The sequence below is a fragment of the Camponotus vicinus genome, unplaced genomic scaffold, assembly GCF_025532165.1.
Source record: "Camponotus vicinus isolate PSW18456_S1 unplaced genomic scaffold, iyCamVici1.0 SCAF_1, whole genome shotgun sequence".
NCBI classification, from domain to species: Eukaryota; Metazoa; Arthropoda; class Insecta; order Hymenoptera; family Formicidae; genus Camponotus; species Camponotus vicinus.
In genome coordinates, this window is record NW_028141945.1 from 32,045,225 (window position 1) to 32,071,279 (window position 26,055).

General features: G+C 28.7%; 6 protein-coding genes and 1 long non-coding RNA gene across 15 annotated transcripts in view; 3 read left to right on the forward strand and 4 right to left on the reverse strand.

Moving 5' to 3' along the window:
* Positions 1 to 6,949, reverse strand: part of LOC145961178 (uncharacterized) — a 154,882-nt gene extending 147,933 nt beyond the window's left edge. For all 6 annotated transcript variants that reach the window (XR_014435581.1, XR_014435580.1, XR_014435578.1 and 3 more), the window contains exons 1-2: positions 6,862 to 6,949; positions 6,084 to 6,229 (exon numbers count right to left, since the gene is read on the reverse strand). This is a non-coding gene — a long non-coding RNA (uncharacterized LOC145961178). The remainder of the gene's footprint in view (positions 1 to 6,083; positions 6,230 to 6,861) is intronic.
* Positions 6,950 to 8,147: 1,198 nt separating this feature from the next.
* On the forward strand, positions 8,148 to 9,879 carry LOC145961256 (translational activator of cytochrome c oxidase 1). 2 transcript variants are annotated; one of them, XM_083081287.1, is made up of 5 exons: positions 8,148 to 8,232; positions 8,312 to 8,434; positions 8,703 to 8,949; positions 9,192 to 9,351; positions 9,558 to 9,879. In XM_083081287.1, exons 2-5 carry the CDS (start codon positions 8,386 to 8,388, stop codon positions 9,771 to 9,773), a joined length of 672 nt encoding a protein of 223 aa, XP_082937413.1. In that variant the 5' UTR covers positions 8,148 to 8,232; positions 8,312 to 8,385; the 3' UTR covers positions 9,774 to 9,879. The 2 variants fall into 2 exon arrangements, with proteins under 2 accessions (XP_082937413.1, XP_082937404.1); XM_083081278.1 differs by having other exon boundaries at positions 8,199 to 8,434.
* LOC145961213 (uncharacterized) lies at positions 9,793 to 13,113 on the reverse strand. 2 transcript variants are annotated; one of them, XM_083081211.1, is made up of 5 exons: positions 13,028 to 13,113; positions 12,855 to 12,911; positions 12,557 to 12,679; positions 12,278 to 12,458; positions 9,793 to 12,182 (listed from the first exon to the last, which is right to left on the reverse strand). In XM_083081211.1, exons 3-5 carry the CDS (start codon positions 12,654 to 12,656, stop codon positions 10,253 to 10,255), a joined length of 2,211 nt encoding a protein of 736 aa, XP_082937337.1. In that variant the 5' UTR covers positions 12,657 to 12,679; positions 12,855 to 12,911; positions 13,028 to 13,113; the 3' UTR covers positions 9,793 to 10,252. The 2 variants fall into 2 exon arrangements, with proteins under 2 accessions (XP_082937337.1, XP_082937327.1); XM_083081201.1 differs by having other exon boundaries at positions 12,855 to 13,087.
* An 804-nt stretch (positions 13,114 to 13,917) lies between these two features.
* On the forward strand, positions 13,918 to 16,961 carry LOC145961241 (caspase-1). The gene is made up of 4 exons (XM_083081244.1): positions 13,918 to 14,308; positions 15,620 to 15,876; positions 16,073 to 16,378; positions 16,603 to 16,961. Exons 1-4 carry the CDS (start codon positions 14,211 to 14,213, stop codon positions 16,851 to 16,853), a joined length of 912 nt encoding a protein of 303 aa, XP_082937370.1. The 5' UTR covers positions 13,918 to 14,210; the 3' UTR covers positions 16,854 to 16,961.
* A 1,798-nt stretch (positions 16,962 to 18,759) lies between these two features.
* On the reverse strand, positions 18,760 to 22,380 carry LOC145961224 (ADP-ribosylation factor-like protein 13B). The gene is made up of 8 exons (XM_083081222.1): positions 21,464 to 22,380; positions 21,306 to 21,376; positions 21,087 to 21,220; positions 20,804 to 20,919; positions 20,396 to 20,572; positions 20,115 to 20,292; positions 19,957 to 19,987; positions 18,760 to 19,875 (listed from the first exon to the last, which is right to left on the reverse strand). Exons 1-8 carry the CDS (start codon positions 21,520 to 21,522, stop codon positions 19,571 to 19,573), a joined length of 1,071 nt encoding a protein of 356 aa, XP_082937348.1. The 5' UTR covers positions 21,523 to 22,380; the 3' UTR covers positions 18,760 to 19,570.
* Positions 21,703 to 24,214, forward strand: P5cr (Pyrroline 5-carboyxlate reductase). 2 transcript variants are annotated; one of them, XM_083081256.1, is made up of 7 exons: positions 21,703 to 21,954; positions 22,523 to 22,661; positions 22,755 to 23,008; positions 23,087 to 23,168; positions 23,233 to 23,369; positions 23,448 to 23,659; positions 23,725 to 24,214. In XM_083081256.1, exons 2-7 carry the CDS (start codon positions 22,574 to 22,576, stop codon positions 23,795 to 23,797), a joined length of 846 nt encoding a protein of 281 aa, XP_082937382.1. In that variant the 5' UTR covers positions 21,703 to 21,954; positions 22,523 to 22,573; the 3' UTR covers positions 23,798 to 24,214. The 2 variants fall into 2 exon arrangements, with proteins under 2 accessions (XP_082937382.1, XP_082937391.1); XM_083081265.1 differs by lacking the exon at positions 21,703 to 21,954 and having other exon boundaries at positions 22,436 to 22,661.
* Positions 23,958 to 25,985, reverse strand: Prp18 (pre-mRNA processing factor 18). Its single transcript, XM_083081230.1, has 5 exons — positions 25,921 to 25,985; positions 25,572 to 25,638; positions 25,193 to 25,471; positions 24,642 to 25,070; positions 23,958 to 24,496 (listed from the first exon to the last, which is right to left on the reverse strand). The coding sequence occupies exons 2-5, from the start codon at positions 25,632 to 25,634 to the stop codon at positions 24,260 to 24,262; spliced, it is 1,008 nt and encodes a 335-aa protein (XP_082937356.1). The 5' UTR covers positions 25,635 to 25,638; positions 25,921 to 25,985; the 3' UTR covers positions 23,958 to 24,259.
* Positions 25,986 to 26,055: the final 70 nt, after the last annotated feature.

The window sequence follows — 26,055 nt, forward strand, 5'->3', positions numbered from 1 at the left end:
CACATCTAAAGTCCCTCGTCAATTTGAACGAGAAAACGACTTCTTTATGGACGTTATTTCGGAGAAAAAGAATTTACAAACAATATCGTATTTCAATTTTGATTAAATAAAAAATGCTGTATTTCTCGCACAGAAGAAGAAATTTGTAAACAATTGAAAAACTTTAACCGTATATTTTATAACGGCAACTCGGCAATTGTGTGTTACCATATATTAATATTACTATATATCCAGTACCGTAATTTTCTGTCGCAAGAAGATACAGTATCAACGAATATAAACTCACTGCAATTCATCTCCTTCCAAAATACCGACAGAAGAAAAACTAATTTATTTAACACATTCAGAAAACGAGAATCTTTGTACGTTCTTTATAATCTTTCCAGCATTATTGGATCTATTCAGAACCGGAGATCATCAAAGATGACGTGCAGAATGTAGCGTAAATTGCCATCGAAATCAAGATATACCTTCCGTTACAAATAACATATTGCCACAGTTATCCCAATGAAAAGTTTCGCGGCTGAATCGCGATGACTAAGAAGAGGCGAGGGTGAAAACAGGACAGAGAGGGGAGCGGAGAGGGGGTGCGCGATGGAGAGAGGAGGTCAGAAAATTACAGAGACGAGGGTGCTACCGTTCGTCCGAGTTCACCAACGCGACGCTATTTCTTTTCCTTTCTACTGCCCCGAGCTTCTTCATGCTCTATCTCGTTCCCTGTCCCCCTTCGCGATCGCGTCCCTCGCTCGTATAATCCACAAATTACTAACCTCCGAGCGTCTTAAAGATCAAGCCTTGTTCGAGGTAGATTCAAAGGAGGTAATACCCGGCCAAGGCTTGGCAAGAATCTGCCGCAAAAAATCCACGAAAGAACGATGAAATACTCTCCTCTCCTAGAGAAGGTCTTCCTCTTTTTTACCACGCGAGAGCTGTCCGTCTTTGAGCTAGCTAGTCGCCCGTTTCTTGTACGTCGCGTTTGAAATACTCACCGGTTTACCAGATCGTGTCTTCGCGTTTGATACGTGGAACGAATTTACGTCGCTTTTTTGACGAATCTCCAAAATTGCAAGTGAGCATAAAAAGGGAAGATATGTTCCGACCATTCCGGTGACGTTAATGTTTTGGCAAGTGACTAAAGTATCAAGAGTATAACGGAATCTCGGCTCTGAATCTAATCTTTCTACTTTATGATATAACTGACACATTTCACACACACACACATTTCTTTCAGTAGGATACACGAAATGTCTATTAAGGAAAAAAATTTATTTACGGCTTAAATAATTAAAAAATTTAACGACCTATTCTGTTATCTTGAATATTTTTTAATAAATAGTTTGATAATATAGATGAAAAATTATTCCATATAAACAGTTACTCTTATAAAGTGTGAAGCGAATCGTAAATAGTCAAAATATTGATTAATTAGTTTTAATACATAGTTTTTTTACAGATAGATAATATTTATGAAATTTGTGACAGATATTCTAATACTTGTGCTCTCTTTCTCTTTCTCTCTTTCTCTTTGTATTTTATTTTTATATTTTTACATTTAATTCTAATATTTTAATATTTTTTGTCAATTAGACAAGAATCGATTTGATTTCAATGCGGAAACTGCATCTCGTTCTATATTTTTGACACTATGGCACACATGCTTTTAGAACTATTGCCATAAAATCTTTTTAGAAGAATCTTCTAAGAACGTATGATGTCGCAAATAATACCTCGAATCTAATCCGCTTTCCTATGGATTTATAAACAAATACTTTTCTCTGTATGAGATTAATTCCATTTTTGGAATTTTGTTATATTTGATACAGTATGTTTTCTAAAAATTCTAGTTTTAAATAAATTAAAAAAAAAATTTTTCTTATAATTTTTCCAGATTTTTGTAAGTTACAATTTTTTTCTATCATTTTCTTGGAGTCCTAATTAACGTATCATAAAACTTTTCATAAAATTATCAAAAAATAATCTCTAATTTTAATATTAATTTTATTATTAATTTTAATATTAATTTTAACATTAATTTTGTATCTCTAATTTTTTATATTTAATCGCTAAAATTATTTTTTAAATATATCAGGAACTTTAAAATTGTTTAAGGAAGAATTAGAATTCTACTAGCTATGTAGAAAATCTGGTAAGAAATCGTGTGCTAATATTATAGAGGTCAGATATTTAGAATCTGACCTCTGATTATTAAAATAAAATCTAAAAATTGAATCTAAAATTGAATCTAAAATTACATTTATTTACGAGTATTAATTTATAAAAGAAATTATATATAAAGACGTATGTGCGTACGCGCGAACACACACATATCATTTTTTATTGTTATGTTCAAAAAATTATTAAAAAATAATTATAAAAACGAATAATAGCGAATAATGTTTCTATCGAATTATAAATATTGCTTCGCATCGAGTTTAAATCCATCATTGTTTTCTGCTCATACTACATTCCTGCCCTTCTATCAAAAGCATCCAATAAAGGTGAGCTTCACGACTGATCGTTAATTTAATAAACGATGAGAACATGTCGTTAAATCCATAAGCACATGTGTGGGGGATAAAACGTGAAGAACTACAATCGACAGACGACGTTGTCGCTGTCGTTCACGATAATGAGCGTTCGATGTCTGAGCTGTATCGCCGATGCGCCGTTACTGACATATCCACCGATTTGTAACGTTATCGTTTCTGTATAATCATAATTGTACATCCTCGCAAACGACACGATGTGCGATAATACCGGCGCGAGCAATTATATTAGAAACTAGCTGACAAATCGCAATTTTCACGCATTTATCTTGTCACGAATCTTTAAAAACTTAACACTTTGCGATCAAAGGGTGTGCTTAAATTTTGTAAAAATAAGAAGATGAAACATATCTGCAACAAAACATTGTTGCAGATATGTTTTTTTCTCTATATATTATAACACATGATAACTGCGAATTTTCAATTAGATTTTCTTTTCGAACAGTTATAGTGCATTATTTCGAAATATTTTTAATCCAAAATTTTGTTAGTTTCAAAACGCGAGATAGGAAGGGAGAAGGGAGAAAAGACACTATCAGAGGGGAAAGGGGAGAAGGAAACGCATTTATTCAATAAAGGGCCTTCGAACCTCTCTTCTCACTGCCAATATAACCGATTTTAGTGCCTCGTGAAACCAAGATCCTTTTCATTAAAGCTTTTACTGCTGACTAAATACGGTGAACTGCGGTGAAGGGTCGGGCAAAGCGGGGTAGAATATACGAATGAGAACGGGTGGGAGGAAGTTCTAATCCCCCCGAATGTTAACTTGGATTACGTGCAAACCGACCGACCTTCTCTCTTTACCACTGACGGCTAATAAAGAGAAGTATGCAATAGTATACCAGATACCTACTCAAGTGAAAATATAGATATATCGGGTGATCGAGCAAACATTCATAATCATGATGGAACAAAACTTCAATTAATATTGAATTTTTATCGTAATCCAGGAATTGAATAATTTATACGGATGATAAACGTTCTTAAAAATGGAGAAATCAATCCATTGCTCGAAAAAATTTGAGATAGATGAACGAATTATGAAAAAATAAAATTTCAAGAAATGTAATTGCATATAATCACAAATTATGATATTGTAATAAAAAAATATAATAAATAAGTCTAGTAAAATCATATCGCATGAAGATTCAAATATATAATTTTAAAATACATTTCTCATGATTTATCTTCATCTTGAAGAGTGAGCCTATTTTTACATTTTATTTATTATACATATTACAAGAGCTCGAGACATAAACAAGAGAAATTTTATTATTTATTCTGCTCTACAGTAATCGTATCATATCATATTCCAACCCAGATTCGTGTGCACGACATCTTGGTGATAAGTATTTATTAAATTTCTTACTTTTTCAGCTTTCAGTAATGCTCACAGTGTATCGATATACGCGTCAACTAAACGCCAAGTTACTCTATTTCGTATTACATTGGCTCGCTGTTTAAAGAAGCATCGTTTGCGCGTCAGTGTGTGCTTTAAAAGACGAGGTCGTCGGTGCAGAACGTCGAGAGGAGACTATACGCGTCCAGACGGCGACGTCGTCGTCGGCGCCAAGCGCCGTGCTAACTAGCGCCCCTAGCATATACACACGTACACATGCCCACGCCCTTTATTAAACGTCGCCACCCCCGTCGGCACCCCCACACGTTCTCCTTCATAAAATTGAACACGACGTGTACACCTATACGCACCGACATTGATGTACACACATAGGGGAAGAAAACGGACGGAAGGATCCGACAAAAATCAGAGCGAGAAGACGAAGAGACTCGCGCCACGGTCATTAAACCAGAAGTTTTTTATTCCAATGAAAAACAACGTGTCAATCTGCGCGAAATAGAATAATTTAAGACGGTCTATCCAAAATTATTATTCGATTATTGATAAAAAAAAGATCAATTTTTCTGTAAGTTTTATTAATTGACATTAGGTTTTTTCAGTATAAACATATTAAAATATATTTCATAAAAAATTACTAATGTAGGTTTAAAATACATATATATCAAAATCAGTTTATATTCTATATAAAAAATGTAGAGTCTCTATTATCACAATATTTGATCGTTAAAAAATATTTTTGTCTATAAAAGATGTTTCAAAAGTTTCATAACAGTTTCATAACAGTTCAAACTTTGAATATATATAGTATTCATTAAATGATATGCAGCGAAATTGAACAAGAAAGTGTTAATATACACAAGTCTAAAAACTAAATTTCTGTATGAAGCATGTTATTATAAAACACTTATCTCAAATATTATCTCAAATATCTTGTAAAACTCATATAATATTTAAATTTGAATAATAAATTTCATGAGAGGATTTGATCGCGTGATAAATTTATCTATATAAATTGCATAGTTTCTTCGCGTTCATTAGATTTAGATAGATTTTTGCGGAGCTAATTATAAAATATAATACATTCAAATTCAATTAATATCTTAGATGAATCGAAATATCAAATTTAAAACTCTTATCGAAGAATAACAAAAACTTGACATTTTTGAATGTGCGTGAATCTAAATAAGAAAACGTATCGAGATATTGAATGACTTAGAACGCTTTGAATATTCATTATAATAAAATAAAATTTTTCTTATATAATTCAAAAATTATTAATTTTTAGATTTTTGTTTACTAACACTTTTTGGTTTATTATGGTGAGTACTTATCACTTAATGAAATAATAGTGAATTAAGATGAGCAATTTTTAAGACGATCATTTTTTTTCTTATACAGAAAATATTCCAAAAATATTAAAAAAACCTATTATATTCATATTATATAAAACATATTATAATCATCGATTATTTAAAATCCTTTTTTGATTTTTTATATCTCTCTTGTCTACTCCAACTTCGTAAAAATCAAAATATTTTTGGTTTCAATTATATTTAATGATGGTTCTTCAACACCGAGAGATTCGTATATAACACATTGATTAAAAGAAATTAAAGATAAAAATCATTAATCATTGACTCACTCTATTAGCAATTTTTTTTTATTTTAAATAGTCATAATTGTATATTTGTGGAAGCATTATTAATGAATGATTATTTATTTCGATTCAGTTGCTTTGTTCCATTAAGTGATAAGTCCTCGAAAACAAATGCTCGACTTGTAATCAGAGTTGAGCACTTGTACTCCATCTCGAATGACTAACGGTCTGATAAGATGGAGAATGATTGATCGGATTATATGCATACACTCTTGACTATTAATTAAATCCTTCATGATGACGGAAATCTACACAAATCTGCTACGCAATTTACTAATGGTATTAAATCATTATAATTCGAATATATGCATAGAAAGATATTCGTCATGAAATTATTATACATGCAGTGTTTTCTTTATTATAATTTGGGCCGATTAAAATGTCTAATTATTCATCATTCAGAATCAATGAACAATCACATCGTGTTATGCCGTTAAAAATGCAATGGTCGATATAATATTTTCTCTAAATAGAGCTCCCGTGAACTATTGACATTTATAATTAACAAACTGTTACTTACCCCCAAGCGAGTCCATTGTCGGCCTAATCGCGTTAATTTTGTACTCACTGATTCCTTTGGCACAGCTCGTATATGGATGGAGTCCGCCGTTGCTTCTCACTTCTGATTCCCGCGCCATACCAGTTGTAATTAAATCAAACATAGACCTATAAAACATATAGATGGCGCATCAGTTGACGATGAGGGCAAAAGGGGAAGAGGGAAGAGGTCTAAAATTCTGATGAAATAGATTTCAGGGACAAATTTGTACGATGAAAATCTTCATTATTATTTAATAGATAATTTTCATCGACAGATATGTTTATTGTTAGATCGTAAATATTGTCAAACTAACATCATTAGCATGAATAAAGGAGACTCGCATACCTTAATATATGTATATATTTATGTAAATGCGTTCCAATAATCGTTACAATGAACAGCTGATCATAGATCTCTTTACAAGATATCGAGAAAAAAATATGATATCGACCGACATCTTTAACGATACTCGAGAATCGCAATATACGCGATACGTTAGTACACTGAAAACTTTCCAAAATCTATTACATCTCTTAAGAGTGCATTCTATTTGTAACATACTTAAAAATCATTCCACCGTTTTTATTTAATTTTCGACTAACAAGGATGAAATAATCCCGGCATCGCGGGCATCACGTGGAACGTTAAGATGAAGATTGCGCTAGCTAAGTATCGACCCTCTCTCGGTTCGTTAAGCGCCTTCACCCTCGGCCTTCTAAATTTAGTCGACTCATTCGATGCCATTCTTTTTACTTACCCCCGAGCGAGTCCACCGTCGACCTAATCGCGTTAATTTTGTACTCGCTGGTTCCTTTGACACGGCTCCTATGTGGATGGAATCCACCGCACCGTTGCTTCTGATTCTCGCGCCATACCGGCAATGATTAACTCAAGCATAGACGTATGAAATGTATAGACGGCGCATCAACTGTCAATATCCGTGAGGGGGAGCGAGGGGGCGGGAGATTCAAAAGCTCAGACGTAAGCGCGACGCGCGTCGAAATTTGAAAGATCTCTGTCATATGTACTTGCGCTTGTGTGTTCTATTTGTAGCAATTAATATCGTTTCTAGAATGCAAATCAAAAATTTCACAATTATTTCTAACATTTAGGTGGTCAAGAGAAATAGGCTACATTTCGCGGGTTTTTTAAAAATTACTTTAGATACTGTAGATGTGTCAATATGACATTATGTAATATATCGAATTTTGACATATGATACATATCCTATCATATGATATATATATTAATAGTTTTCAATATTAAATGCATTATATATTATCACAATATATTTTTACATTATATATTATCACAATATATTTTTACATACTTATATATTTCAATTTAATTTCAATTTTTTTGAATGAAAATACTTGGCTTAATCGAAATTGTTATTGACTGACGATTCGAGTTTCTTTTTTTAAGCTGATTGTGAGAGTCAATTAAAGTCAACGCTAGAGTTATAAATGCTTCGAGTAAAATCAACTTATAATAATATCATGAAAACATTATACATATTTCTTTCCATTTCATTGTTAATTGCCTGAGAGATAGAATATATCAGAAGGCGACAGAAATGGCGCCTTCCTTTCTGGTGTTTACACATTTTCGAGTTGGATATATCGTATTTAAATATTCATGACTATGAGATGAGTTGGCAATTTTATAATTTGACAACTGACTCCATTAAGATAAAATATAAAAAAAAATATAAGATAAAATATAAAATTAATAGAACATAAATTTTCTCACCTTTTTTTATCGATAACATTGCCAATTCTTTTAACCAACAGTCATGATACACGAATATCTAGAGAGTGACACTAATTTATATTTCAATTTTACATAGAATTTTCTGATTGGTCACATTTAGGTCCATATTCTGAATCCTCTTTTATCGATAAAAGTGCCTCTAAAAGTGGCTTACAGCCAATCAGAAGGCTTATAAGCCACTTTTAAAGGCACTTTTATCAATAAAAGAGGATTCAGAATATGGACCTTAGTGAAAATCCCGAAGTACCAGTCGATATGATGAGTGGTTACATCCAATTCAGGAATGTATGTTTCCTATCTAGACATGATTCGACCCGTGAATATTGACAGAATGGTTTTAAATACCCACTATAATGTAACATAACCTTCCTTAAAAATGACAGAAATATTGAATAAATTATTGTTTAATAGATATATTTATTTTTTATCTAAAGGTAATAAAAGATTCGCCGGTCATAGCAAATGGGCGAACATAAGACATATAAAAGCAGAAAATGATCACGAAAGAATGGTGGTGTTCTATAAGCTCAAACTAAAAATGCAGATTGCTATACAAGGTATTTTTATTATGATAGTTATATATATGTGCTTGATAATAAGTTCCAACATATAAAACATATAAAATATACATATTATTTATGATTAAGAGACTATAAAAATATTCTTCTAATATATAAATGTTATCTGATAAAAAATATGATAAAAAAATATATTATTCTTATTGCGTATGTTATGTAATATATTTAGATGCAAAACTAATATATTTCATGTATGGTATATCTTAAATATTTATGTAAGTTTCAAAAATCCATTTATGTGTTTTAGAGACTGGTATCACAAGGCCTAGTCATAATATAAAATTAGCAAAACTCATTGAACAAGCTAAAAAAGCAAATATGCCTGTTGCATCAATAAATACTTTCCTTGAGAAAATGGAAGCACGCAAAAACAAGAATCGAACAGGTATAATAGAAATTCGTGGTCCAAGTGGTTATGTCGTACTTGTACGTTATACAACAGATAATGTAAAAGCATTTACGACGTTACTTCATACAAAACTAAAAAAAACTTGGTATGATAATTATTATATACATTTTTTATATATAATTCATATATTCAAAATATTTTAAAATAGTATATATTTTTATTTTAGAATAAGAAAAAATTTATTTTATTAATCTTATTTTGTATGTGTATATACACATTCTTAGTCTATATATTTAATATAAAAACTAATATAAATTTTAATGCTAAATAGATTAATATAACATTTCTAAACATATCATTTATATTCATTATTATTTCAATTGATAGTGGGAAAGTCGCAGAAGATTCTATGAAGAGTATGTTTACTCATGTTGGTAATATCATAGTTGAAAAGAAAGGTAATTTGGAACATGCCATGGAGGATGCCATTAATATTGGTGCAGAAGATGTAGAAGAATTGGAAGAAAATGATGTTAAATATTTCCAGGTATATTATATGTATGCATGTATACGTATGTAACTCATTTTTAAAATATTTAAATAATGAAGTTTATATATATACATATATATATATAAACTTTATTTGTACTTGCATCAAATATTTAAATATTTTAATAAAACTGTAAAAAAGTATTTTCTAATATGAAAATTACAATTTTAATATATTCACACTAATATATTTTTTTGTTATAGTTTAAATGTGAACCAAAACTCTTAAATAAAATTCGAAGTCTATTAGAAAGTCTTGAATACAGCGTGCTTTCAGTAGAAGAAAATTACATACCACACAATATAATAGAATTAAGTGATTTGGAATTGAAAGCTGTATCTCAAATTCGTGACAAAATTTTAAATTTAGAAGATGTCAGTCATATATATGATAATATAGAACAAGATATAATACATTAAAATAATAACACAAAAATAATTCTAATCAGTTTGTACAGTGATATATTATGCAAAGTTACAATTGCAAATTAAAAATTGATTAATAAAATTATTCTTTTAATATAAATCTTGTACACTGTATATTATTTAAATATGTTATTGGTTAAGTATGTTAAGTACACTCCCCCACATTAAATAATATAATTAATTATATATGTAGAAATAATTTTCTATTATCTAAATTGATACAAAAATATATATCATACACATACAATATTAAAATTATACTACTTAAATACATACTTTTTTAAAAAAATTACATTTATAATTAAATTTATATATATATATATATATATATATATATATATATATATATATATATATATATGTATGTATGTATATATGTTGTATCAAAACAAAAAACACATAATCCTTATTAGCAAGTAATATCTATCATCGAAAGTCTCATTGTCAAAATTATTGTACAAATTCTATAAACTCTATAATTGGCATTCAATATCTACACCATATCCTTTTATATCACGAATATTAGAACCAGGAAAATCTAAAAGTTCATTATTTTGAAAAAGTGTTAACATCTTTTTAGACATCCTTGCTTTTGCACTCCATGGACTATGCATTATATTTTCGACAGAATCGACTATACTACTTTTCTTTAAAGATGTACGAGTGGACTCTACATTTTCTATTTTTTCCTGCGTGATAGTGTTTGCATTCACAATTTCTAGATTAGAGTCGATAGAATCGTCAATATCAGATACATTTTTTTCTCTTGATTTCTTGTGTTTTTTATTTTTTTTTTCTAATTTTTTGAAATCTGAATCTTGCTCTTTGCCAATATTTTCTTTGTCAGAAATTTCCTTCTTTGTATCACATTCATTCTTGAAACAATCTTCATTATAAATACTCTTTTTGTTTTTCTTTTTTTGTTTATCTTCTATGGATGCCATTTCTTCTTTTCCATTTTTAATTTCAACAACTGGCATTACTTCTATTTCTGTTGTATCCTTGTTTTCATCCATGATCGAATAATTTTGATGCTGCTTTAAATTTGTCTGATCTAATATCTCAATATTTTGTTCATCATTGCTTATTTCAACTTGAATAGCACATTTTTCAATCTTATAACTTTCCTTATTTTTTTTCTTTTCTTTCTTATATTTCTTAGAACTTACAATTTCTTCTTCTTTACTTTTACGTCTCTTAGTTTTTTTACCTTCAATTATCTCTTTGGTTTCATCTAATTCCTCGTTTGTATTAACTACAATAATGTTTTCAACTTTAGTCTTCTTTTTTTTCTTTTTTTTTAACTTTTTATCTATAATATCTGTTTCCTCATTTTTAACAATACTGGTATCCAATGCATCTTCTGATTCTACATTAATCTCAATTATTTCTTTTTCTCCTTCTGGTGACTCTTGTATCGTTTCTAGATTAGATATTTTACATATCTTCCTTCTCTTAATTTTTTTACTTTTATGTTCATTCAATTGATTATCATTAATTTCCTCACAGACTGTTTCTATGTCTAATGCCTCATTAATAAACCCATTTGACTCAGGTGTTATGTTTTCCTGTTTCCGCTTTTTTTTGTGTTTCTTATTTTCAACTTCAAATTTATCCAATGTGGCTTTTCCTTTTTTTTTTTTGTTGGAATCTACATTATACTCATATAATGTAATATGATCATTAAATGTTACACATTTCTTGTCGCTTTTTTCATCTGTCAAATCCAGAGCACAATTCTCTAGACCAAATTGTGCTCTGGATACTTCGAATTCTCTACCATTACACTCCTCCTCAGGATTTATATCTAAATTAAGAGCTGGATTTATCAAACCATCTTTACAGTCTCCATTAATAATTTCAGTTTTTAATTTCTTTCGGGCATTGTGTTTATCCGCTTTAGTGGCATGCAAAATATCATTTTCATGTTCCTTTTTCCTCTTTTTTGCAGACTTTTTGCAAGTACTATCAGCATTAGATAACATAACTTTTGTAGGACTATTCAATCCCAAACAAGGATTATCAAAAGCATAATTATTCTTCTCGTTAAAATCTTTTGATACTTCATTGGACAATATATTCTCTGTTTTTGATACAAATCCAAAACCAGCATATTGCTCGTTTTCACTTTCAGAATTAGTTGCTTGATTATCAATCATATTACGTGAAAAGTTTTTGTCATAGTTTGGCTTATGCCCAAAATAATCAGTCATGTTACCACTATTAATTGTGACAATTCCATTATTACTTTTTTCGATGCTAATAGATTTTGTTTCATAACTATCATCATCTTTTTCTGTCTTTACTTGAATTTTATTCGTTAATTCTTTTTGGCCAAGTATATTTGCTAAGTCCTTAGGTTTATACTTATTTATGTCTTTGCCTTGTGTAAATTTCTTGTAACTGTAAACAAATTTATATTTTTATAAGTATAAAATTATCATAATATGCTTATATTTGTAGAGAAGTTACAATATAATAATGATCTAAATGCTTACTGCATACGAGCACGACTTTGTTTAGACTTAAGCTCCATTGATTGTCCACTTAAACTATCATCTTCTCTTTCTAATTTCTGAGTAGTGTTTTGATTTCCATTCTCATGAAGTTGTTTCAACAAATTGTTAAATTTCTCCTGATGTTCCACCCATACATCTACATTCTTGTCATATCCTATACCTTAAGAAAAGAATAAAATTTTAATTAACCATAATATCAATGAAATAGTTTTTATATAAAAAAAAAATATATATATATATTTTTTTTTTTTTAATTACCTGCTGTATCATTCTTATGTGGAACATTAACATATTCTGTAATGCCTTGCTCGTTGATACCAAGTCCTTTTCCTTTTGTCCAACCCATTTTTTCTAACATTCTCTGACCAAACTTATTCGAATCTGTTTCAATAATAACGCAAAGAGATGTGAATCAAGATTAAACATTCGTATATAATATATGTAAACATGTAAATAAACACATGTAATATTCAACATGCAAAAAATCATAGCATGCAAATAAGTCGAGAATATTTTCATTCTGAAATTTTAGGAATATTTTTAAATGCTCACACACCTTCGGACCACCACTTTCCTCGTGGATTAAGGCTCCATTTTGGCTTTTGTCGACGTTCTGCAAGCATAGACATGTTCTCCAATTTAATCTTGATTTCGTTTTTAAATAAACAATAATCTTTCGTTTTTAAATAAACAATAATCAGATAAAATTAAAATCTATTTTAGAAAAACCTGAGAGCGGCCATGCCCCCGATTTAGGTGCAACCCGTATTTGAAGCGCCTCTATGTCCACAAAAAAAACGTGGACATTGAACTACATGGCCATGTCCATGAAACTTCTCAAAGGGTAACATGCTATGTCCACGATTTGTGGTTCTGTTCCGTGCTATATGCACAAAGTGCCGGCAATATGAATGCAAGACAAGTTATGTATACATCTTTAACGTAAATAAGTTTTGTGGTCTCTCTTTCTCCATATATACATATATACATATATGGAGATTTATACTAAAAATAGCTGTATACATATATACAATATATAGAAATTTATTCATTATATGACTATACTTGAAAATAAGATTTTTTATCAGACTATTAATAAATAATTTATATATTTAAAAAGAGAAAGTTTGATATTATTTTTAATATAGAACGTACACATTTCTTAAGAATAAAAGTTCTAAATAGATGATGTATATATGTATATATACACTTTATCATCATTTAATACCTCAAATGGATCTATACATTCAAATGATTGACAATATTCTGTGATATTTAAGGTATCTAATAAGTCTTTTACATTTCTTGAAAATAAATCATATTTGAAATCATTAGGTTGGATATGGAACTTATCAATACGTTCGAAAATATCCAGAATATTGCAATTGACTTTGATCGTTAATGTTCCCGAGATCCTATCATGAAAATTAATTCTTTAATGTTTGATTAGATTTTAAAACATGATGCATTGGTGTAGTAATGTTCTATAATATATTTAATCTACCAATAATAGTAATATGTATAATGTTAATAAATATTAATTTTAATAAGTATTATATATTAGAATGTCTAATTCTTTCTATCTCGTGTAATTTACATGTTTGTTATTCGTCGTAGAAATTCGAATCTAATTTATTCAGAAACCTGCGCAATAGTACTGGTAATGGTTTTCTGCGCAGACGCTCGATGCTTGATGCTGCCATGTATAGGTACCTTTACGGCGTCATATGAGGCTGACTGTATTGTGAATCATACAGTCAGTTATCAACAAATATTATCGCGCGTTTTCCTCTACAAACGTGCTTTTACGCTGCTGCGTAAAGTTATTTTCGAGTTCATTTGCGAACACAACGGCTACAAAACTGCGCAACAAAGTTTTTTTCCCCTGTAATCGAACACAAGACGCAACGCCATGTGTTCTACCGAGCCCAATAATATCAATAATGGCGAGGGACAACAACGAGACAGCGACGATGTTGGCGATGCATTCGGATCATTAGGAATCAGCAGGTATGAGACGAATCTGCATCAAATTTTGTTTACTATATTATAAACTGTCGTAATAGAGATGCTCGCATATTGTCAATAATTACGTCGTATTACGTTTCTGTGTGTGAGCATGTTTAGTTTTTCTTTCTATAATTTTACAATCTTTTAATATTTAATGCGATGTGATATGTTTAATATAACGATCAATATCGATAGTATTGTGGGAATTATGTGGAAAAAATGTATATTGTTAAAACAAAGATTACCACTATAGTGATAAAGATCACTGAGAGACAAGATATAATTTAGCCAATATGGTTGATAAGATAATCAATAAAATCAATAATATGTTGGATGCCTCTGAAATCAAAACTCAATTGTATTGAACCAAGGATATATTCTATTTAGTACTATATGTGCTTCCAAGTAATTTAAAGCATGATTTTTTATAATTACAATATTTAGTGCTTCAAAATATTTTAATAGCATAAATTATATGAAAAATTTTGGGAAATATACATAATATGTTGACAAAATATCTATGATTATCTTATGTAGTTAAATTTTAAATAAATAGAAACTTCTAAAAAGATGAACCAGTTTAATACAGTATACATAAATTGTCATACTGTCTTTTCCTTTTTATTCCTAATAATATAATTATAAGACAGAGAAAAAAACATTAAAATTTTTAAACTTGACTTTATTATATTTTCTAAACCAATGTTGTTCTCAACTTAATTTTTGCGGGAGAATTACTCAGAACAGCTTCCCCTATCATATCTCTAAGTGGCAATAAAATTGATAAACTGTAATTTATTACACATACTTACCAAAATTTTTATAAGAGTTTATAAGGAATTAGAAAATTATTCTCAGAAATTTGCGCTGGCTTTTCAAGACTATATAAACCAATTATAATAATATACAATAAATATACAATATAATCATAAAATTATATCAATATATTAGTATATTTAATCAAGTAATGACTTATTTGTAAGATTTTATTAGTACTGTAAAAAAATTTTAATAATGACATTACAAATTTTGAAATTATAGATATATTTTATCTTATTGAAATATTAATTCTAAGAATTATATTAATTTACAAATTATATACAAAATTTTATTGAAATTGATGAAATATTATTAATAATAATTTTATATACTTAATAAAATATACAACTAAAATTAATAAAAATACACTGCAAAATTTAAGATTGAATCATAGTGGACACTATATATAAACCATTTAGGATATAATTCCACAAAGTATATAGTTTATATCTAATCCAAAAAATTATAAACACATTAAAATTGTTTTTGCAGAAACAATATAACTCCTGCTGCATCATTACAAACATCACCAACCGAACGTTATGCTACGCATTATAAAATGAATCATCCTAAACGGGGTATAGCTTTAATCTTTAATCATGAATTTTTCACTATCTCGCATCTCAAATCTCGCTCTGGTACAAATGTAGACTGCGATAATCTTATTAATACACTAAAAAATCTTGGATTTGAAGTAAATGATCTCCATAACTCTGCTCATAGAGACATAGCAAAACAGTTAGAAAGAGGTGAGTCATACTTGTTCATTTGCATGTTTATTTACACACTAGATATTTTATTTATAAAAAACTCTTATCTAAAGAATGTTTATTAAAATGAAGAAAATCTCAAAAGATGTATAAAAACACAATATGACAAATACAAATTGATTAACAATATGATAAAAATATTCTATAAAATAATTATAAATTATTGTTTTTGCAGTTGCAGACATGGATCATTCTGAACATGATTGCTTGATAATAGCCGTATTAACTCACGGCGAACTCGGTCAACTCTACGCTCATGACACTTCATATAAAGCAGAGTCTCTCTGGCATCACTTCACTGCCGATAGATGTCCAACTCTCGCTGGAAAACCTAAACTATTTTTCATTCAAGCTTGTCAGGGTGACAGACTAGATCCGGGCATAGTTTTTAAGGAACGAACGGAAACAGATGGATTACCAACCGCGACATATCGTATTCCTTCTCAAGCTGACTTTATGATTGCCTATTCAACCATACCAGGTATTATATTGTTATCTATAGACGAGTATTAGATTACTAAAGAACTATTTACATTTATTTATCACACTTTTTTTTATTTTCCTTCTATTATATATACTACAAATCAATCAAATTTGAGGCCTCTATTGTAATTACTGATTAAATACCAGTCTTAAATATCTCAAATTATAATTTAATATCTTAAATATCTCTAATGATTCAAGGACAATTTTTAAAATTAATAGGTTACTATTCCTGGAGAAACACTAGCCGCGGATCATGGTTTATACAAGCCTTGTGCATGGAATTACGCGAAAATGGCATTCGATACGATTTGTTAACTTTGTTAACATTTGTATGCCAGCGTGTTGCCATAGATTTTGAATCAAACACGCCTGATAATCCAACTATGCATCAACAAAAACAGATTCCGTGCATCACTTCTATGCTGACACGCTTGGTAAAATTTACATCTCCAATGAATGGAGTTGTATAGTCAATCATATAAGAAGCTATATAAAAAAATTCATGTGCTTGTATTTGTGCCAGTGATAAATTTTTATATGTCAGAATAATACATTCTTTTTTTGTTTCTTTTCTTTAATTCTCTTCTTTTTTTCATATTACATCATTGATCGCATTTTTTTTTTTGTGTATTATGTTCCTTTCTTGTGTAACAGATAAATACAATTACTGCCACATGTATAATAAATTTTTTTTATATTTTTATTTTTTATTAGTATATATTTAAAAAACATTATTATATTTTTACATTAAAAACAACTGGTTTTTTGAAATACGTATTTAGAATGAATTGCATTTATATGCATTTTTATAATAGACAAAATATATAAAATATAATGAAGAGATATACATATATATACATACATTTACTTTATATATATTGTATCATACATATATGTATATATAGTGCCATTATATATATATAATGGCATTTGTTATGATTTACTAACTCTGTTGACATTCATATACCAACATTTTGCCATAAACTTCAAGTCAAACATACTTAACAATATGACAATGCATCAGTAAAAGCAGATTCCATGCATTATTTCTATGCTAACATATTTGAGATATATTTTATACAAGGTTTATATCTCTGAAGAACAGAGTTGTATAATCATACATATATATACATACACATATATATACAAGAATTTATTTCGATTCTAAACAAACTTGCTTCTAAAATAGTGTCATATTTAATCTATTCTTTCATATATTCACATATATAATAAATAAGTACAAATAAAAATTTCATCAAGTACATTAAAATATATATGATACACAGCTATTTTTAATCAATATTTTTCGTCAATAATTCTTAATGTGAAACATTCGAAAAATTTACAGTAGATATTTCATACTTTTTATTGTAATAGTATCGATGTTATATATAAACATAAATAGAATATTTCGTTATACAATGTATGATCACTTTAATCATATATATGTATATATGGTATAAGACAATTTTATTTTTTTTATTATATATATATACATATATAATAAAATTATATTAAGCTTATATATTTTATATTAAGCTTTATAACAGTATGTATGATCTCTGCAATAAGTAATAGCCTATCATTGGCAAAATAATCTTCAATATTCATCTTCACAATGCATAACTATTTTCCTGATATAAAAAATATATGAATTTATAATTTTCCTAAGATAAAATAAAATAAAATTTATAATTTTCTTAAGATAAAATAGTTGTAATTTACTAGTAATTACAACGAATATTCAAATGTTACAAAAATGTTAAAAAGATAAATTGCATTGTGATTAGACTAATCAAGATGTATTATCTTGCTTGCAAACACTGAAATTGCTAGCAGTGTTGCAATGTTGTGTCGCTAGTTTAATGAATATAATAGATAAGAATTTAAAAAGCAAAAGGATCAATTAATATTAGCAGAAATTGCTGTATTCGCAGGAGAAACGGTAACGAAATTTGCGAAACGTGATACAAAGTCTTTCATAGTAAGAATAATCGAATTTATATGCCTTATATCTACTTGCAATTGTTTGATAACTATAGTTAAAAATTAAAATATGTATGCGTATATAACGTGCATGACATTTTTTTAATATATACATATATATAATGTGCAGTATATATATATTATATATAATTTTTTATATATAATATATATAATAAATTTTATATATATATATAATTTTTGAGAATCGCGTTCTCATTGTTCCTTATTGTACAATAAGATGTTTGCAATTTACCACAGACATACATTTTGCAATGTAAACATCTTATTTAAATAATATTATAAAGTGATTGAATGCTCAAAAATATAAGATGTACAAGATGTTGGGCAAAATGAAATTGTGCAATGTCTCTTACATTGTGTATTGTGATAAATGTGTGCTAAGAATAGCTACTGTTATATGCCACATGAGTCCGTTTTGTGATTGCAACTTTCGAAATAATGTTACCGGAGTATTAAAGCAATTTTCAGCATCTTTATGCACTAGCTTTAGCGGATACTTCAATGTGTGCTTTGTATCGTATATATACATATATATTTATATCTTTCTATACACAAACTTGTATACAAATTTACAGAATAAATTAATAGATAAAATACACAATTATTGTAATAATATAAAATGATTCCAAAGAAATAATGCTACTTTCTTCTTTATGGATTTCTGATTTTTATTTTAATACCATGATTATATATGCAACAATTATTTTTTTAATTGCTTGTTTAATCACAATAAAAAAAGATTACAATACAATATAAAAGTAATATTCTCATCAACATTTTTTCATAAACATTTTTTGTGATAATATATACATTATTATTACTATATTACACATATTATAAGTTTATAAAAAATTATATTTTATATTAGTAATATATAAATTATTACACATAATATTTGCATAAAACTTTCGTATTCTCCAAATTCAAAAATGATAACCTAATAGTATAAATTATTTTATACAAAAGATGTTAATGTGTAATTAGGCGATACCATAAAAATAGTAATGTTGGAAATATTACTTACCTAAAAGCTATTATGTAATGCTTTTTATAGTAATGTAATTCTCATATTCTTATGAATGTAACTGTGACTATGATTATGACGTTGTAGTGTACCTGCAGCGCGCGCACATGTGTGTGTGTGGTCCCTTTTGAACTGAATATAAAATCTACAGATCTGTCATTGAAGCACTTGCCCAGGAATATTAATTATCATTTTATTTAATAATCGTTGTGATCTCTCCGGTGCTGTATATGGACGGACTAGATTTGTACTAGTATAGCTTGGACTATAATCAATATTTAAATTTAATGGATCTAATATTGTAGTTGTAGTTTGTGTGCTTTTCTCTCCAGCGAGAGTTTCCACATTAGGCGTAAGATTTCGCGAGAGACTTTCGCATTCAATAGATTGTTCAATTGGAAGAGGAGCAGTCTTATTTCTTCGCACAAAAGCTTTTATAAAGTTTTTCCTTTCACTTGTACCTAAAACATTATTTTTACATAAATCTAAAAATGAGTATGTATAGCTTTTTGACATTTATTTTCTTATTATATAATACATACCATTGCACGTTTCATTTATTAAAACTTCATCCTGAAATTGTAGAAAGTGATACATTAATGGTAAATAAAGAAAAAGATAATATTATATATTGAAATATATTTCTAAGATGAAGAAAATAGATAAAGGATGATTATATGAATTAATATAAAATTTATACCTTTGTTGCCAAAAGATCTTTAATGGGTTTAAAGGGATTTGAGTGTATAGAAATTCTTGATGGTGTATTTGATGCAATAGATTGGGATTCTAGAAGACTTTTATGTTGACAACTTTCTGATTGCTTGGTTCTATTATTCAAAGCAGCATAATTCTTTACTATGGTATCCAACAGCCATCTGCATGAGATAAGTTCTGATCATCAAAATAGAGAAGTACATATCGTAAAATCCTTATTTTATGTATATATATAAACTTTGTTTTCTATGATTATAAACTTACTTATATCCATTCTTTATGCCCATAGTATTATTCTTTGATTGTTCCTTATCATAAATACAAGAACATGTTTCTACTCTTGTCGGACATTTCATGGCATTGGCTGCATGCTCCACATCTAAATTTTCAACCAGATCTAGCTCGTCAATAGCTCCATTCAAATCTTGTTTGTTTGCAAGTCTACGCATACATTATAAGAATTTGATTGAAACTGAATACCACTCATCTTTCAACAACATTCATCAATCAACATTCTTAATCATATATGCATATAAATGATATAAGCTGTTTTTTTCAAGATTAAGGAATAAGTAAGTATATAAAAAATAAATAATTATAAGTATATATCAAAAGTGAATATGAAACAAATGTGCACAGGTGAAAGAGTAACGACAAATTCAGATTTCTTACAATAATAATGGTTTCGTTGAAATATGCTCATGTGTTATTAATTCATTAAACACGACTTTATTTTCTGCAAGACGAGAAATATCACTAGCATCCACCACATATATTAGACCATGTATCTAAAAGATGTCAAATAAGAATGCACAGATGTAATGTATTAAAATTTCTTTTACCATTGATGGATATAGCAATTGATAAGCAATTGATTAATTATTAATAATCATCACAACATTTATATATATGATTCCATTATCACCCGTTTGTCAAATGTACACATGTTGCTTACATCATTATAATATTTAGGCCACAATGCTCTAATCTGAGAACTGCCACCAAGATCATATATTTTCACTGAATATGAATTATGTTTTAAAGATATCGTTCGAAATCCCATTGTAGGCAGTACGTTTCGGTCTGGATCTGTAAAAAAGATATACATTATGTAAAAGATTGACAATATATAGCAATTAAGAGATCATCTATTTTATATTTTTTTAAAATTTACCGCCGCTAATATGATTCAATATCAAAGACTTTCCAGCATTATCTAATCCAACAATAAGCAAAATAATGGTCCTGCAATTATGAGAGAAAAAAATGTAAACAAGATGTCACGCTCACAGCAGCATACGCATGTGTCTTTATGTCATAAATAATGCGTACTTTTCCATGCCGCGATTCCTTTTCAGCCTCCTTAACATGCTCCTGATGCAATTACCCATCGTTAAAAGAAAAATTAATTGTGTTTCCGCAGACTTCTGTCATTTATTACATGTATGTACACACACACATACATATGACACATATTATAGCTAATTCTAGGTATTATACATCAATATACACTACAATAGTGTGTACATCAATATACACTATTTTATACACATTGAGCTTTATACATATATATAAGGCGAGTTCCTCCGAAAAAGATAGCGAAGTCGAGTATCTTTGTCTTTTTTCAGTACAGTCTAATTAAAAAGTTTTCTTCTGAAAGATAAGAGGCTGAAAGAAAAAAAGATTCTATTGTATAATTTAAAAGAAGTTGGAGAATGCAATGCATTTTTTCTTCTTATTATTTGAGAACATCAATTGTACTTGCTGTAGTGCAGTTGTGAATGGCCTGTTATGTCTGAAATTATATAATGCGAGTTTAACATGTATGTACCTTTTTGAAGAATGAACATGTACGAACATGTTTTCCATGTAAAATAAATGAAATTAAGAAATCAGTCGGGACGTTTGTTACATAAATATTCATTAAATTAAATACATATGTAAAATATGCGCTTAAATTACAATCTTTAGCAGTATCTTTGTATGCGAATTTTGTAAACAATTTAATTTACGTTAAAATATGAAATCCATGTTGTAAAAAATTCTTAATGTATTCTTATAATTTAAATTAGTTGAAGAATTCATATAATTGTGTATAATTGTAATATGTGATTTTGTCATGAATTTGTAATATGTGATATTTATTTCTTTTTTCTAATGCTTAATTTGTTGCATTGATTTTCAATCGCCAAAAATGTCATTACGTTGTCGTTTGAAAGCACATCGCAAAGATCATCAATTTAAAAAGCCGACTTATCAATATTACGTTATAACTATCTATATCATATAATTCATGGTCTAGATTAATTCGTAGCGTGTGTGATCTTATATATATAATTATACATGTATATGCGATCGCGTGGCGTTTAGTGGAATCATTTATTGTTTCAGCATTAAGTTATTAATTTAATATATTTGATAATTTATACAAATAATTTTACGATGGAACAGTATTTAAAATCGATTAAAGTTGGATTTATTGGAGGCGGAAATATGGCTAGTGCTATAGGCGCTGGATTAATTCACAAAGGTAATTGTACTTTCTTCTCCCTCTCTGTCAAGATAAATGAGAGATTAGGATAAACAAATTTACAAAAACAATAATACATATATGCTTCAACAGGTATATTGAATCCAGATAACGTTTGGGTTTCCGGTCGTACGGACAGAACGCACAGCTTTTGGAGGGAATTAGGTGCGCATCCAACATTGAAAAATAACGAAGTTGCAAACAACTGTAATATCATATTTTTGACAGTAAAACCGCATATGCTTGACGATGCGCTTAACACTATTGTAGAAAAAAAAGCTGAGAAGTTTGAGAACAAGCTATTTATTTCAGTGCTCGCTGGAGTATCTCTTGAAATTTTGCATGCTGTAAGCAAAATATTTTATATAACATGTGTAATATTATTTCAATCTTTATAACAATTAATATATAAAATTTTTTTCTAGAAACTATCAGCTGTTGTAACTTCACCAAGGATAATTAGATCTATGCCAAATACACCCATGATGGTTGGAGAGGGAATTACAGGTATGTCAGAAAATAGGTGTATCAAATGCAGATTAATTTGTGTTAATACAAATGTAATTTTTAGTTTATTGCAGTAAAAATGCTGAGCCGAAAGATTTAGAACTAGTAGATACATTATTTTCCTATATTGGTATAAGCCAAAGTGTTCCAGAAAATACTATAAATGCCATTGGTAGTCTATCAGGTTGTGGTCCAGCATTTGTAAGTTATTGTAGTATTGCTGAATTAGAGATGCATAGAAACAATTTGTATTATGTACAATTTTTAATTTGTATTTAGGCATACCTCATTATAGAATCATTGGCAGATGGAGGTGTGAGGATGGGTGTGCCAAGGCCAATAGCAACTAAATTTGCAGCACAAGTGCTGGTAGGTGCTGGAAAAATGGTACTAGAGACTGGACGACATCCTGGTCAGTTAAAGGATGAAGTCTGTTCGCCTGGAGGTACTTCTATTGCTGGTGTTCATGCTATGGAAGAAGGAGGAGTCAGGTACTTTATAAATTATTTTATTTAATCATGTAATTTTTAAATAATTATGATTTAATTCAATGCAGGGGATCTATGATGAATGCTGTTCAGGCTGCTGTAAATAAAACAAATGAATTAGCTTCTCAATTAAGTAAATAGTGCTCTTCAATAGTTAATATTTTGGGATATTTTTTAGAGTTAGTAAATAAACAATATAACTTCTCATCTTTTGATCAAGCCATTTCTTTGTACTTAAATATTTTATTTAGCAGCTTTGTAGACTATAATAATAGTATGATAGTGTCATGAGAATGTATCATAATTTTCAAAGTTTTATTTTTATGTAAATATAATTTCATTTTTTACAAAAATCAGTGGTTTATTTATCACAAAAAATATGTAAATTTAATATATATATATATACAACATATCATTCCATTAACTACTCAAAAATTACAAACTAATAGATTTATCTCTTAAAAAATGTTTCTATACTAATCTATATTAACCTATATTAATCTAGATGTTCATAATAATAAAATAATAATAATATAGTTATATCTACAAACATGTAAATTTACAATGCCTTTTTATTTTACACATAAAAAATTAAAAAAAAACTTAATTTTTTGAATATTCTACACAACGTGAAGGGTCTGTAGGATAATATTCTTGACATTTGGTCATCAGTCTCTTGAGTGCTTGAATATACTTCCTTTGAGTTTCATCGTTCATAACATGAGCGACATTTTTTGAGAAGATCTTCTCTCTACCAGTACGCGCATGAATACCAACCATAGTTACACCAATGGGCCATGGAGAATTACCTATAGCCATTTGTAAATAGGCGTCGCTAGCCTGAAGTAAAAATAGTTTGTGTTTTATACATTATAAGATAATCATATTATTGTTGTACAAGGGCTTACTTGCTATATTATTATATTTGCACCATTGACTGATGCATTATATATTACAACATACACATATATAAGCAGATACATACCAATATATAATTACGTTCTAGTAAGTGTTTAACAATTTCTGTTAAACTGTCAGTTATATCTTCTGGAAGAGATTTATTTTTTAACTTTCGTAAAAGTGGCTTTAAATATTCCCTTGTTTGAGCATATGTTGCACTATTCATTTTCCCCTTTGTGCTCATCTTTTCGGCGGTTGATCTACTGTTTAATTGAATGCCCCACATCTGGACAAGATATTGTACAAATAGGGTAATTACGCTCATATCAAAGTCCTTGTCTCCCTTATTTAATTTAGTGGACATTTTTTCTATATCTTCATAAGTAACACCTTCATCAGGTACATTTACATCTCCTTTTCCATCAAGACTTTGAGATTTAGAAGATGTCAAAATCTCATTGAGATATGCTTGATCCACTTGTTCCATTGCTTCTTGAAAATCATTTCTGAAGCCCTATTAATGAATTATTATAATGAAAATGTATTCTTTGAGAAGACTTTAATTAATAGAAATTTTATATATATATATATATATATATATATATATATATATATATATAAAGAAATATGCTTTACCTTATTCACTTCTGGCTCCAGAATTTCACATTTCCTTAATCTCTTAAATGCTTCTATCTCAGATTCACCAAATAATAATATAGGTTCTCCTCGTTCACGTAACCGTCTAATTACTTCTTGTCTAGATAGCAAATGTTCGGAACTACTGTCTGTTACTGATTCCTCTGACTGTCGGCTATCATTTGATGGAGCAGTTTCATTATTTCCTTTATCAATTTCATGCACTTCCTGTTGCTTTGATATTAAGTGACTCCTTTTAAAATATTTTCTATTATTGTCCTATAAAAAAAATATTTTGCTATAATATTGGCGCGCTATCACGTCATACAATTATAATCATTAAATTGCATAAAATCATAAAATATAACATGTAACATACCAAAACATGACTGTCTTCTAATTCTTTACGTTTCTGCAATATCACTGCCTTTAGAATGTCCATCCTGCTATATTATATGGATAAAAATGTTGGAGTAATTATATAAATAGAAGCTAAGTTTTATATATATATGCTTTTGCACTAGCAAATTAATTTCCTCTCATCCAAGAAGAAATACTATTAACAAATCCTTCCTATATATCACAATTTAATCAGTTTCAATTCAATTAATTGAACGTGAATTTTCTTAATTTCTTTAATTAGATTTTGTTAATGAAAAATTTTGTATTAATGCGATTTAATTTTTTATTAAAAAATTTCAAAAGAAAATAAAAATAAACATTCTCACCTTCCTCACAAATAGAAGTGATAGAAGAGACTAGCAAAACGTAGAACGTAGTAAGGTAATAGAATGGCATAAATAATATTAAGTTAGGTTGTCTCGCCAACACTCAACGTTGATTCGTTGGTTCTAAAGATAAGG

Excerpts from the sequence above, each read along its gene's own strand:
- LOC145961256 (XM_083081278.1), top strand. The coding sequence starts at position 8,254 with ATGACAGAAATATTGAATAAATTATTGTTTAATAGATATATTTATTTT. Across the intron at positions 8,435-8,702 it reads AATGCAGATTGCTATACAAG|AGACTGGTATCACAAGGCCT; the intron begins GTATTTTTATTA and ends TATGTGTTTTAG. Across the intron at positions 8,950-9,191 it reads ACAAAACTAAAAAAAACTTG|TGGGAAAGTCGCAGAAGATT; the intron begins GTATGATAATTA and ends TTCAATTGATAG.
- LOC145961213 (XM_083081201.1), bottom strand. The coding sequence starts at position 12,927 with ATGTCTATGCTTGCAGAACGTCGACAAAAGCCAAAATGGAGCCTTAAT. Across the intron at positions 12,680-12,854 it reads AGGAAAGTGGTGGTCCGAAG|ATTCGAATAAGTTTGGTCAG; the intron begins GTGTGTGAGCAT and ends TTATTGAAACAG. Across the intron at positions 12,183-12,277 it reads CAAAGTCGTGCTCGTATGCA|TTACAAGAAATTTACACAAG; the intron begins GTAAGCATTTAG and ends ATTTGTTTACAG.
- P5cr (XM_083081256.1), top strand. The coding sequence starts at position 22,574 with ATGGAACAGTATTTAAAATCGATTAAAGTTGGATTTATTGGAGGCGGA. Across the intron at positions 22,662-22,754 it reads CGCTGGATTAATTCACAAAG|GTATATTGAATCCAGATAAC; the intron begins GTAATTGTACTT and ends ATGCTTCAACAG. Across the intron at positions 23,370-23,447 it reads CAGGTTGTGGTCCAGCATTT|GCATACCTCATTATAGAATC; the intron begins GTAAGTTATTGT and ends ATTTGTATTTAG.
- Prp18 (XM_083081230.1), bottom strand. The coding sequence starts at position 25,634 with ATGGACATTCTAAAGGCAGTGATATTGCAGAAACGTAAAGAATTAGAA. Across the intron at positions 25,071-25,192 it reads TGGAGCCAGAAGTGAATAAG|GGCTTCAGAAATGATTTTCA; the intron begins GTAAAGCATATT and ends ATTCATTAATAG. Across the intron at positions 24,497-24,641 it reads TAGAACGTAATTATATATTG|GCTAGCGACGCCTATTTACA; the intron begins GTATGTATCTGC and ends TTTTTACTTCAG.
- LOC145961241 (XM_083081244.1), top strand. The coding sequence starts at position 14,211 with ATGTGTTCTACCGAGCCCAATAATATCAATAATGGCGAGGGACAACAA. Across the intron at positions 15,877-16,072 it reads AGCAAAACAGTTAGAAAGAG|TTGCAGACATGGATCATTCT; the intron begins GTGAGTCATACT and ends TTGTTTTTGCAG. Across the intron at positions 16,379-16,602 it reads TGCCTATTCAACCATACCAG|GTTACTATTCCTGGAGAAAC; the intron begins GTATTATATTGT and ends TAAAATTAATAG.
- LOC145961224 (XM_083081222.1), bottom strand. The coding sequence starts at position 21,522 with ATGGGTAATTGCATCAGGAGCATGTTAAGGAGGCTGAAAAGGAATCGC. Across the intron at positions 21,377-21,463 it reads AGGAATCGCGGCATGGAAAA|GACCATTATTTTGCTTATTG; the intron begins GTACGCATTATT and ends TCATAATTGCAG. Across the intron at positions 20,573-20,803 it reads TCAACGAAACCATTATTATT|ACTTGCAAACAAACAAGATT; the intron begins GTAAGAAATCTG and ends ATGTATGCGTAG.